Raw genomic sequence first — 12,527 nt, forward strand, 5'->3', positions numbered from 1 at the left:
GAATCCAGGAGCTGGTTTTTTGAAAAGATCAACAAAATTGACAGACCGCTAGCAAGACTAATAAGAAAAGAAGAATCAAATAGACGCAATAAAAAAGATAAAGGGAATATCACCACCAACCCCATAGAAATACAAACTACCATCAGAGAATACTATAAACAGAATTGGAAAAAACTACTTTAAAGTTCATATGGAACCAAAAAAGAGCCCGCATTGCCAAGACAATCCTAAGGAAAAAGAACAAAGCTGGAGGCATCATGCTACCTGACTTCAAACTATACTACAAGGCTACAGTAACCAAAACAGCATGGTACTGGTACCAAAACAGAGATATAGACCAATGGAACAGAACAGAGCCCTCAGCAATAATACCACACATCCACAACCATCTGATCTTTGACAAACCTGGCAAAAACAAGAAATGGGGAAAGGATTCCCTATTTAATAAATGGTGCTGGGAAAACTGGCTAGCCATAAGTAGAAAGCTGAAACTGGATCACTTCCTTACACCTCATACAAAAATTAATTCAAGATAGATTAAAGACTTAAGTGTTAGACCTAAAACCATAAAAACCCTGGAAGAAAACCTAGGAAACACCATTCAGGACATAGGCATGGGCAAGGACTTCATGACTAAAACACCAAAAGCAAAGGCAGCAAAAGCCAAAACAGACAAATGGGATCTAATTAAACTAAGGAGCTTCTGCACAGCAAAAGAAACTACCATCAGACTGAATAAGCAACCTACAGAATGAGAGAAAATTTTTGCAATCTACCCATCTGACAAAGGGCTAATATCCAGAATCTACAAAGAACTTAAACAAATTTACAAGAAAAAAAACAACCCCATCAAAAAGTGGGCAAAGGATATGAACAAACACTTCTCAAAAGACATTTATGCAGCCAACAGACACATGAAAAAATGCTCATCATCACTGGTCATCAGAGAAACACAAATCAAAACCACAATGAGATACTATCTCATGCCAGTTACAATGGCGATCATTAAAAAGTCAGGAAACAACAGATGCTGGAGAGGATGTGGAGAAATAGGAACGCTTTTACACTGTTGTTGAGAGTGTAAATTAGTTCAACCATTGGGGAAGACATGGAAGACAGTGTGGCAATTCCTCAAGGATCTAGAACTAGAAATACCATTTGACCCAGCAATCCCTTTATTGGGTATATATCCAAAGGATTACAAATCATGCTACTATAAAGACACCTGCACATGTATGTTTGTTGAGGCACTATTCACAATAACAAAGACTTGGAACAAACCCAAATGTCCATCAGTGATAGACTGGATTAAGAAAATGTGGCACATATACACCATGGAATACTATGCAGCCATAAAAAAGGATGCGTTCATGTCCTTTGCAGGGACATGGATGAAGCTGGAAACCATCATTCTCAGCAAACTATCACAAAGACAGAAAAGCAGATACCACATGTTCTCACTCATAGGTGGGAATTGAACAATGAGAACACTTGGACACAGGGCAGGGAACATCACACACCAGGTCCTGTCAGAGTGTGGGGGTCTGGGGGATGGATAGCATTAGGAGAAATACCTAATGTAAATGAAGAGTTGATGGGTGCGGCACACCAACATGTTACATGTATACCTATGTATCAAACCTGCACGTTGTGTACATGTACCCTAGAACTTTAATTTTAAAAAGTCATAATTTGCATTTTTCTAATTACTAATAATGTTGAACATCATCTCATATGCTATTTGTCTTCCATGGATCAAGCTTTTAGTATAGTATCCAAATGTGTTTTTTGAAACTTAAAGTCACACAGATTTGCTCTATGTTCTTCTGTTAGAAGTTTAAAGGTTTTGTTTTCTATGTTTTTAGATATATGATCTATTTTGAGTTAATTTTTTCATAAAATATGAGGTATCATGGTGTACTTTTGTACATATTATATCCAATTAATGCAGCAGCAGTATTTGAAATTATTATTTTTTCTTCAGTCATTATTTGAAAATGACTATCCTCCCCAGACACTCTTCTCCATTGACTCACCTTTGCACCTTTACCAAAAGTCAATTGACTGTATTTTTTAGTCTATTTCTGGACTCTGTTCTGTTTCATTGTTCTATAAGCCTATTCTTACATCAATACCACACTTTTCTTAATCATGATAGCTAGTAAGTCTTGAAATCGAGTAGTCTTAATCCTTCAATTTTGTTCTTCCTTTTTACAGTTGTTTTGTCTATTCTAATTCCTTTGCCTTTCCATATGTGTTTTATATTTAGCTTCTCAATATCAATAAAACTCTCTTATGGTCCAAAAACATAGTTTTATGATTTCTGTCCTTTTAAATTTTGTAAGGTTTGTTTTATATCCCAGAATATGCTCAATTTTGGTGAATCTTCCATATGCATTGAGAAGAATGTGCATTCCGCTGTTGCTCAGTGATCATTCTACAAGTGTTAATTAGGTAGATTTGGTTGGCGGTGGTGTTCAGGTCATCTATACCCTTGCTGATTTTCTGCCTGCTTGTTCTGTTAGTGACTCAGAGAGGAGTGTTGAACTCTCTAACTATGATTGTGGATTTACGTAATCCTTCTTTCCATTCTATCAGTTTATGCATTTATTTTTTAAAATACTTTTATTTTAGAATAGTTTTAGATTCATAGAAAAGTTATAACAATATACCAAGGGTTCCCATATACTCCACATTCTGTTTCTTTTATTAACATGTAACATTAGTATAATACACTGGTCACCACTAATGTACCAATATCAATCCATTATTATTAACTAAAGTCCATGCTTTATCTGAATTTTCTTAGTTTTTACCTAACATCCTTTTCTTTTTCTGTCCCAAGATTTCATCTATAACAAAACATTACATTCAGTTGTCGTGTCTTCTTAGGCTCTACTAGACTGTGACAGTTTCTCAGACTGTCCTTGTTTTTCATGACCTTGATCATTTAGAAAAGTACTAGTCAAGTAGTTTGTATAATATCCTTCAATTTGGATTTGTCTGCTGTTTTTCTCATAATTACACTGGAATTATAGATTCTTACAAAGAAGACAAGACAGCTAAAGTATCATTTTCATCGCCTCATATCCAAAATACATGCTGTCAACATGACTTTTCACTGATGGTGTTCAGCTTGACCACATGGTTGAAGTAGCATTTGTCTTAACTGTACAGTTACTACTGCCCTTTCCATACTGTATTCTTTGAAGGGAAGTTACTATGCACAGCCATACTTAAGGGCTGGAAATTTATGTTCCACCTCCTAAAAGCATGGATATCCCAGTAGTGATGAGCATAATTTGTATCCAGATTTTCTTTTCTTTTCTTTTTTTTTTTTTTTTTGAGATGGAGTCTTGCTCCATCGCCCAGGCTGAAGTGCAGGGGCGGTGCGATCTCTGCTCACTGCAAGCTCCACCTCCCGCATTCATGCCATTCTCCTGCGTCAGCCTCCCAAGTAGCTGGGACTACAGGCGCCCACCACCACGCCCAGCTAATTTTTTGTATTTTTAGTAGAGACGGGGTTTCACCGTGTTAGCCAGGATGGTCTTGATCTCCTGACCTTGTGATCCACCCGCCTCGGCCTCCCAAAGTGCTGGGATTACAGATGTGAACCACCTTGCCTGGCCCAGATTTTCATTTTTAATACTACAAGGAATAATAATACTATATTATTATTATACTATAATATTATTATACTATATTATTATTATACTATAATAATATTGTTACTATAATAATACTATAAGGAAAGCTTGTAGAAATGACTGAGTATATGGATGAGTCAGGAAATATGCAAGATGAGCCTGGAGCATCTTGAGATGCTGGGAAGTAAGAAAGGGCTCAAAAAACAAAATGATGAGAGAATATCAAAAGGGCAAGGAAGTCTTAATGGCCAAAGCCATAATAATTTGAGGGAAAAAAATGTAGTATTGTATTATAACCCAAGTTATAAAATAAATATCCATGAATTCATTCTGATATAAATGAATGTTTGAATGAATGAGTGAATAACTTTATGATGATACTGCCACCTCAAGATAGTGGTGCTTCATTTATTTTGATGTTGTGTTGTTGTATGTGTGCACATTTAGTATAGTTACTTCTTTTTGAGGAATTGACCCTTTCATCATTTATAAATTGTCTCTATCTCTGATAAGATTCCTTGTTCTAACATTTACATTGTCCGAAATTAATATAGCTAGTTCAGCTTTCTTTTAGTGTTTGTGTGACATGGCTTTCTGCATTTTTTACTTTTAACTTGTCTGTGTTTTTATATTTAGAATATATTTTTTTGGATAGCATAGAATTGATTCCTATTTTTTTATCCAGTCTGACATTCTTAGTCCCTTAACAGGTGTGTGTAGTCCATTCACATTTAAAGTCATTATTTATATAGTTGGATTAAATCACCATCTTGCTAGCTGTTTTATTTATTCTATTTGTTCTTTGTTTCTTTTTTTCTCTTTTTGCACCTTTTAATTTAATTGCATATTTTATTATTCCATTTTATCTTCTCACTGAAATTATCATTCATACCACTTTTTCAATAATTTTTAGACACAATTTTTTATAAAATTGTGTAAAATTGTTATCCTAAGCTTAAAATATAGATTTATAATTAACCCAAATCAAATATTTTACTATTTCACATGTACTGTAAAGACCTTATAATAGTACACACCCAATTAATTCCTCCATACATTCTTTGTGCTGGTGATGTTATGTCTATATTTATGTATACTATAAATATAACTTATTTTTACTATTTTTGCTCCAGACAGTTATCTTTTAGAGCAATAAAAATAAGAAAGAAAATGAATTTCACTTTACCAGTATTCCATTTCCAATGTTCTTCATTGCTTTGTGCGGATCTAAGTTTCTGACTCATAACATGCTCATTCTGCCTAAAGAATATCCTTTAATATTTCTTATCGAGTATGTATGCTAACAATTAATTTCCTCGGTTTTTATTTTGAAGAAGTCTTTATCCTTTAGTTTTGAATGATATTTTCACTGTGTATATAATTCTGAGTCAACAGTTTTTGTTTCTGTTTTTCCTTCAGTAATTTGGAGGTATTCTTTTCTTGCTTGCATGATTTTGGACAAGCAGTCTGCTGTAGTTTTAAACTTTCGTTGTTCTATAGATGATGTGTCTTTTTTTTTTGGTCTGGCTACCTTCAAGATTTTCTCTTCATCTTGATTCTCATCAGTTAGGAATAGAGTATGCCTAGGTGTGCATGTGTTATTGTTTACTGTTCAAATTTATTTTGCTTGATGTTCTCTGAGTTTCTTGGATCTGTGATTTGGTGTTTGTTTTTAATTTTGAAAAATTTTGCAACTGTTACTTTTCAAACATTTCTTCTGCTGTTTTCTCTCTCTCTTCTCCTTCTGTGATTTCTATGATGTGTACTTTAGGCTGTTTGATATTGTCCCACAGGTCTTGGATGATCTGTTTTGTTTTTATTTTTTCTTTTCTCTCTTTTTTCTGTGTGTTTTCCATCTCTCTGTTGACATTTCCCAACTGATTTTGCTTGTTATCTAACTTTTCCTTTAGAACCTTTAATGTATCATAGTTATTTTAAATTATCTACTTCCAACATATGTGTCATTTCTGGATCTGATTATTGTCTTGCCTCTTAGATGTGTGATCTTTATCTTACGAGGCACTCTATCTCTTGTTCTCAGAATTCCTATCACAGGTGCTCCTCCCCCTTTTCCAACTGTAGTGCTGAGCCTAACATTTATTTCTGTCCCTCCCCCAAGGGTATAAGTATAAAATAAATTTATACTTATTTATCTTCAAGTTCATTAATTCCTTGGCTATGTTAAACCCTTTACAGGCATTTTTTATCTCATCTCTTTTTTTATTTCTAGCGTTTTTGTTCGATTTGTAATTGTACTTTCCATCTCTCTGTTGACATTTCCCAACTGATTTTGCTTGTTATCTAACTTTTCCTTTAGAACCTTTAACGTATCATAGTTATTTTAAATTATCTACTTCCAACATATGTGTCATTTCTGGATCTGATTATTGTCTTGCCTCTTAGATGTGTGGTTTTTCTTGCTTTTTCACATGCATCTTAATTTTTTGTTCAAAGTCAGGTATCTTATACAGTACAGTAAATACCAAAGCAAATAATATTTATGCTTGGAAATGAGCATGCCTCTTCTTCTACTTGGATTTTTGTGTGACTTGTTGCATTAAATCTAATTACCAATTGGGCTAGGTTTAAGGGTTGATGTTGCTATGGTTACCCTCAGGCACCACTGACTTCAAATTTTTCTAGTGATACCTTGAATATAGGGTTGGGCTGGTTTACCAAAGGCTATTTTCTCAATTTCTATTTTCCCCTGACCTTGGGTCTTCCCTTTGTGTTGTGCTCACTGAGAATCTGTCACTTGCAGCTTTCCACTCTGTATCCCATTGCTATTTTTACTCAATATTTGTTAACCTGGTGGCGGAGGTGAGAAGGAACATTCCCTCATGTTCTCATTAAATCTTTATCTTACGAGGCACTCTATCTCTTGTTCTCAGAATTCCTATCACAGGTGCTCCTCCCCCTTTTCCAACTGTAGTGCTGAGCCTAACATTTATTTCTGTCCCTCCCCCAAGGGTAAATTGTTTTTTTCCATGTTCTACTTCTCCAGTTATAGGAAGATATCATCAATGAGTTACCACTAATGCCTTAAGGTAGCACAGTTTGTTGCTCTTTTCCCTACACATCAAGGGTTTTTTTCCACAAGGGAGCTAAGGCAGATGAATTTGGTGGAGCTACTATAATGGCCACTGTTTCCCTCCCCAAGCCAGCATCATAAGAAAAGCTTTCTCAGGAGTCCTTTCAGTCTTCACTGTCAATCTCCATTGTATTTGTAGGCTCAGAGACTTTCCATTCTCATTCTACCCCGCAGTTAATATTTAGCGCTCTATTTTTGCAATTTAGCTGAATCTTCTTAATAGTTTGTATGTCATCCCAAGGAATCTGCCCCAGGTAGGAAATGTTTCAGTTGTTGTTTCTCCTTGTGGAGAAACCTGTGAGTATCAGTCTCTCTCCAAATTTTGAGTTGCTTCTGCACTGCACACTTGGTTTTTTTTTTCTTTTTTTTTTATTATACTTTAAGTTCTAGGGTACATGTGCATAAGGTGCGGGTTGGTTACACATGTACACTAATAGGCTCAATTAGAGCCATTAATTTGCAGTCGTCCAGATTTTGCTTTGTGGAAAGAGGGTAAGTGGTGCTCTTTCCAGCTCTCTACATGCATAAATTGAAACCAGAACCTTTGGGTTATATTTTTAAGATAAAAAGCATCATGTCTCTGAGAGTGTTTGCTTTTCAGCTTCCGGTTATCATTGACTTGAGAAACCCGACTTTGAAGGCAAGACATTGGGCAGCTATTGAACAAACAGTTGATGCCACTCTAGTGGATGCTGAAATTCCATTAACCTTGGAGAGGCTCTCCGAGTTGCATGTTTTTGACTTTGGTCAAGAAATCCAGGACATATCTGGACAGGCTTCTGGAGAAGCTGCCTTAGAAGCAATTCTTAAAAAGGTAAATCTGGAGTATATATTTATCTAAATATAATTAGGGAATGTGAAAGTTTTCAGATTCAACATTTGGTGATCTGGATGGATTTTTCAACGTTGCAGCTTTCACTCTCTCATTATCAGTCATCCCTCTGTTTCCTTACAACAGGTATTACTGTTTTCACCTCTAAAAATCTCCTCCTTCTGCTTATCCTATAGCACATAGGAACTTGATGGCTATAAGGTTTGAAATGTGCATGCTTATATAAGAAACCATATCCCAATAAAGATCTTTTAAACCCAAATAAATTATCTCCAAAACTACCAGAGAAATCTGTTAAATGCTTCAAAAGACATTAAGGTTTTCCCAGTTATGATACTATCTCCTTACACTAAAAATATATACACACCTACTAACCCTCTGCATAAAAAGAATTTTTTTTCTGTCAAAGCATATGTGTTAATGTCAATCAAATAAAATCTAAGCAAATTAGTGTCATTTATCCAAGAAGAAGATTTTAAGAATTTTAAAGGGCAGGCCGGGAATGGTGGCTCACGCCTATAATCCCAGCACTTTGGGAGGCCAAGGTGGGCGGATCACGAGGTCAGGCGATCAAGACCATCCTGGCTAACACGGTGAAACCTCCTCTCTACTAAAAATAAAAAATTAAAAAATTAAAAAATTAGCCAGGTGTGGTGGTGGGCGCCTGTAGTCCCAGCTACTCAGGAGGCTGAGGCAGAAGAATGGTGTGAACCCAGGAGGCGGAATTTGCAGTGAGCCGAGATCGCGCCACTGCACTCCAGCCTGGGCAACAGAGCGATACTCCTTCTCAAAAAAAAAAAAAAAAAAGAATTTTAAAGGGCAATAAGGAGGAAAATGGGATAATTATAGAGTTTTTATTTATTTCATTTCACATGCTTTATTGAGTATCTAAGCACACTGAATTCAGATATCCTAAGACTTGAATTATTTCTAAGGTGGAGGACTCTTGGAAAAGAAATGAATTTGTCATTCTGCCTCACCGTGACTCCAAAGATGTGTTTATACTGGGCGGCACAGATGACATACAGGTGGGTGACTAGGTTATTGAAAGCTTATGGTAAAGATCCCCGTCACACCTAGTCTTAAATTTTCTGTGAGAGATTATGATGAGGGAATAAAATATGAGAGTCACTTAATAAGAAAAATCTAATTGGGAAAGCAAAATGAATGCAAATAATTAACATGAATGCTTGTACATGAAATATTTAACAAAGCATTAAAAATTGCATATATATGTAAGAGTTGCAACCTGTAGTTGGTAACTATTGAGGAACTTACAAAAACAAGGAAACCAGTTACAGCTGAAGTGATCAGAGCATTCTTGCTAGACCAGTCATAACAAGCTGGATCTTAAATATTAGATGGGATTTACTAGACATAGAAAAAAAATAAAGGGCACTTCAAACCCGGTAAATAAGGCAAAGAAACCTGAATGAGTATTTCATGTTTATAGCACACTAAAAGGCTAAGTTCACTTGAACTTATTGGAATTAGGAGACAATGGCCATACTCTGTCAACCACAGAAGAAAATAAATCTAACTCATGTGTTTGGAATAGTCTTTATCATTTAAAATCTGAAGGCACATTTATTTAGCAAAGGGAGCTGGGTCACACAGCCCAACTTAAAAGGCAAAGCCCTGACCTAATAGGGTGTATCCAGGCCGGAATTAGAGATAAAATAGCTTTTCCAGGTGTAGGTTGGAAGAGCAAGACCAGACATCACTCTGCACAGGGGATGGGAGAGCAGACTCAAATAGGTCAGTAAGTTTAGGCTAAATGTGGTGAGGGTTCTACCCTCAAAAGGCTTATTATTGAAATGGACCATTAAATCTTTCGGATTAACAGACACATTTTTTAAAATTCACATGCTTCGTGAGAGATGTTGTTGTATAAAGGGGAGTAGAAGGGGAGGGAGGTGGAGGAGAAACTGTGTATAACCATTCAGAGCTTGATATGAATGAGTTCAATTCTCTCTTCTTTGAGATAATTGACAGAAAGTGATAATTCATTGGACAGAAGACAGCTAATTTTGCCAGTATATGATATTTTGAGAAACAAAGGCAAGCCCGGGTGATCAAATTGTGTTAAGAAGGTAAAAGTTACCTAATAGTGAGCGGAGAGAGGAGAAGAGTGTCAACTCAAACAAAAACTCGTGCCATTATCAATTACAGGAGCAGCAGAAATTTGGCAATCAGAAGTCCTAGCTGACCTTTGAAAGAACATCATGGTGCTACAAGGATGTGAATAATGAGGGGAAATTGATAAGTAGGAAACAGTAGGAGGGACTAAGCTATTAATTCAAAGAGTTGGCCTTTAAGTAGACACTTGGGATTATGTATCTGAAATATTACTGAAAGCGCAAATACTTGGTGCTGCATGTGTTTTCTTCCCCTTCCTTTAAAGGTCCTTCTTGATGATAGCATCATCAATGTTGCAACCCTTGCCTCATCACGTTACGTTGGTCCACTGAAAACTCGAGTGGATAAATGGCAAAAACAACTTGCTTTATTTAATCAAACACTGGTGAGTAAGAATAATTTCGATTCATACACTCAGAGTATTGGAGAGTCACAAGGACCTTAGGAATTATTTGTTTCATTATTTAAATACTATATGGTTTTAAAACGTAAGTGTTAATTGTGGACATGTTATTGTGTTTAGAATGTAAGGGAAATGCACAGGTATTGAGCTCTTCTTTACGTAATTATACAGCTTAATGCTTTTACCATCACCCTTGCATAGGTATACTTCAATGATATTGAAGATTTGGTTCCAAACCACCATGATAACCCAAACGTTGCAATAAAGAAATTTTGCCACTTGAATTTTTTTGTTTCAAAGAACATATAAAAGTTATGTTGAATTGGGAATTCATGGACACAAAGATAGAAACAACAGACACTGGAGACTACTAAAGAGGGGAGGGAGGAAGGGTGCAAGGGTGGAAAAACTACCTATTGGATACTATGCTCACTCTCTGACTGACAAGATCATTCATACCTCAAACCTCAGCATTACGCAGCATACCCATTTAACAAACCTGCACGTGTAACCCCTGAATCTAAAATATAAGTTCAAATTATTTTTTGAAAAGTTATGTTTAAACTGTACTGTAGTCCATTAAGTGTGCAATACTATATTGCTAAAAAATGCTAATGATTATCTGAGCCTTCAATGACTCATCTTTTGGCTGGTGGAAGATCTTGCCTCAGTGTTGATGGGTGGCTGCTGAAGGTTGGGGGTGCTGTGGCAATTTCCTAAAATAAGACAACAATGAAGTTTGCCACGTTCATCGACTCTTCCTTCTATTAAAAAAAAAAAATCTTTGTAGCATGTAATATTTTATAGCATTTTACCTATGACAGAACTTCTTTCAAAATTGGAGTCAATGTTCTCAAGCCCTACTTCTGCTTTATCAGCTATATTTATGTAATATCCTAAATCCTTTGTTGTCATTTCAACAATGTTTATAGCGTTTTCACCAGGAGTAGATTCCATCTCAAGAAACCACTTTCTTTGCTCATCCATAAGAAGCGAGTCCTCATCTGTTCAAGTTTTATCATGAGATTGCAGCAATTCAGTCACATCTTCAGGCTCCACTTCTAATTCTAGTTCTCCTGCTATTTCCACCACATCTGCTGTTGAATCCCTCAAAGTCACCTATGAGGGTTGGGATCAACTTCTTCCAAACTCCTATTAGTGTTGATATTTTGACCTCCTCCCATGAATGACAAATATTTTCAATGGCATCTAGAATGATGAGTCCTTTCCAGAGGGTTTTTTAATTCACTTTTCCCAGATCCATCAGAGGAATTACTATCTGTGGCAGATATAGCCTTACAAAATGTATTTCTTAAATAATAAGACTTTCAAGTTGAAGGTACTCCTTAATCCATGGGCTGCAGAATGGATGTTGTGTTAGCAGGCGTGAAAACAATGTAAATCTCCTTGTACATCTCCATAAGAGCTCTTGGGTTACCAGGTCCATTGTCAATGAACAGTAATATTTTGAAAGAAGCCTTTTCTTCTGAGCAGTAGGTCTCAACAGTAGGCTTAAAATATTCAGTAAATCATGCTGTAAACAGATGTGTAAACACAGGCTTTGTTGTTTCATTTTTTAGAGCATGGGCAGAGTAGATTTGGCATCATTCTTAAGGGCCTTGAGATTTTTTGAATGGTAAATGAGCATTGGTTTTAACTCAAAGTCACCAGCTGCATTTATCCCTAACATGAGTCAGCCTGTCCTTTGAATCTTTGAAGCCAGGCATTGACTTATCTTCATTAGCTATAAAAGTCCTACATGGCATCTTCTTCTAATAGAAGGCTATTTTGTCTTCATTGAAAATCTGTTGTTGAGAGTAACCACCTTCATTAATGATCTTAGCTAAATCCTCTGGATAACTTGCTGCAGCTTCATCAGCACTTGCTGCTTCACCTTGCACTTTTATGTAACAGCGATAGCTTCTTTCGATCTCATGAATCAACCTCTGCTACCTTCAAACTTTACTTCCACAGGTTTCTCACCTCTCTTAGCCTTTTTAAAATTGAAAAGAGTTAGAGTCTTGCCTCAGACTAGGCTTTAACTTAAGGGAATGTTATGGTTGGTTTGATCTTCTATTCAAACCACTCAAACTTTCTCCAAATCAGAAATAGGGTTTTGGCTTTTTATCATTTGTGTCTTCACTGAAGTTGCATTTTTAATTTCCTTCAAGAACTTTTCCTTTGCATTCACAGCTGTCTTAATTGTTTCGTGCAAGAGGCTAAGCTTTTGACCTATCTTGGCTTTTGACATGCCTTCTTAACTGAGTTTAATCATTTCTAACTTTTGATTTAAATTGAGAGACATGTGACTGTTCCTTTAACTTGGACACTTAAAGGCCATTGTAGTGTTATTAATTGGCCTAATTTCAATATTGTTGTGTCTCAGGGAATGACAGGGGGCACCAAGGAGAAGAA

At 36.1% G+C, this 12,527-nt stretch overlaps 1 protein-coding gene across 1 annotated transcript in view; it reads left to right on the forward strand.

Moving 5' to 3' along the window:
- Positions 1–12,527, forward strand: part of DNAH6 (dynein axonemal heavy chain 6) — a 353,105-nt gene that overhangs the window by 106,351 nt on the left and 234,227 nt on the right. Inside the window, exons 19-21 of the mRNA XM_033175267.1 lie at positions 7,340–7,552; positions 8,506–8,598; positions 9,975–10,094. Coding sequence (XP_033031158.1) covers positions 7,340–7,552; positions 8,506–8,598; positions 9,975–10,094 — 426 coding nt within the window. The remainder of the gene's footprint in view (positions 1–7,339; positions 7,553–8,505; positions 8,599–9,974; positions 10,095–12,527) is intronic.

The sequence above is a fragment of the Trachypithecus francoisi genome, unplaced genomic scaffold (assembly GCF_009764315.1).
Source record: "Trachypithecus francoisi isolate TF-2019V2 unplaced genomic scaffold, Tfra_2.0 Lachesis_group17, whole genome shotgun sequence".
In the NCBI taxonomy this organism is placed as follows: Eukaryota; Metazoa; Chordata; class Mammalia; order Primates; family Cercopithecidae; genus Trachypithecus; species Trachypithecus francoisi.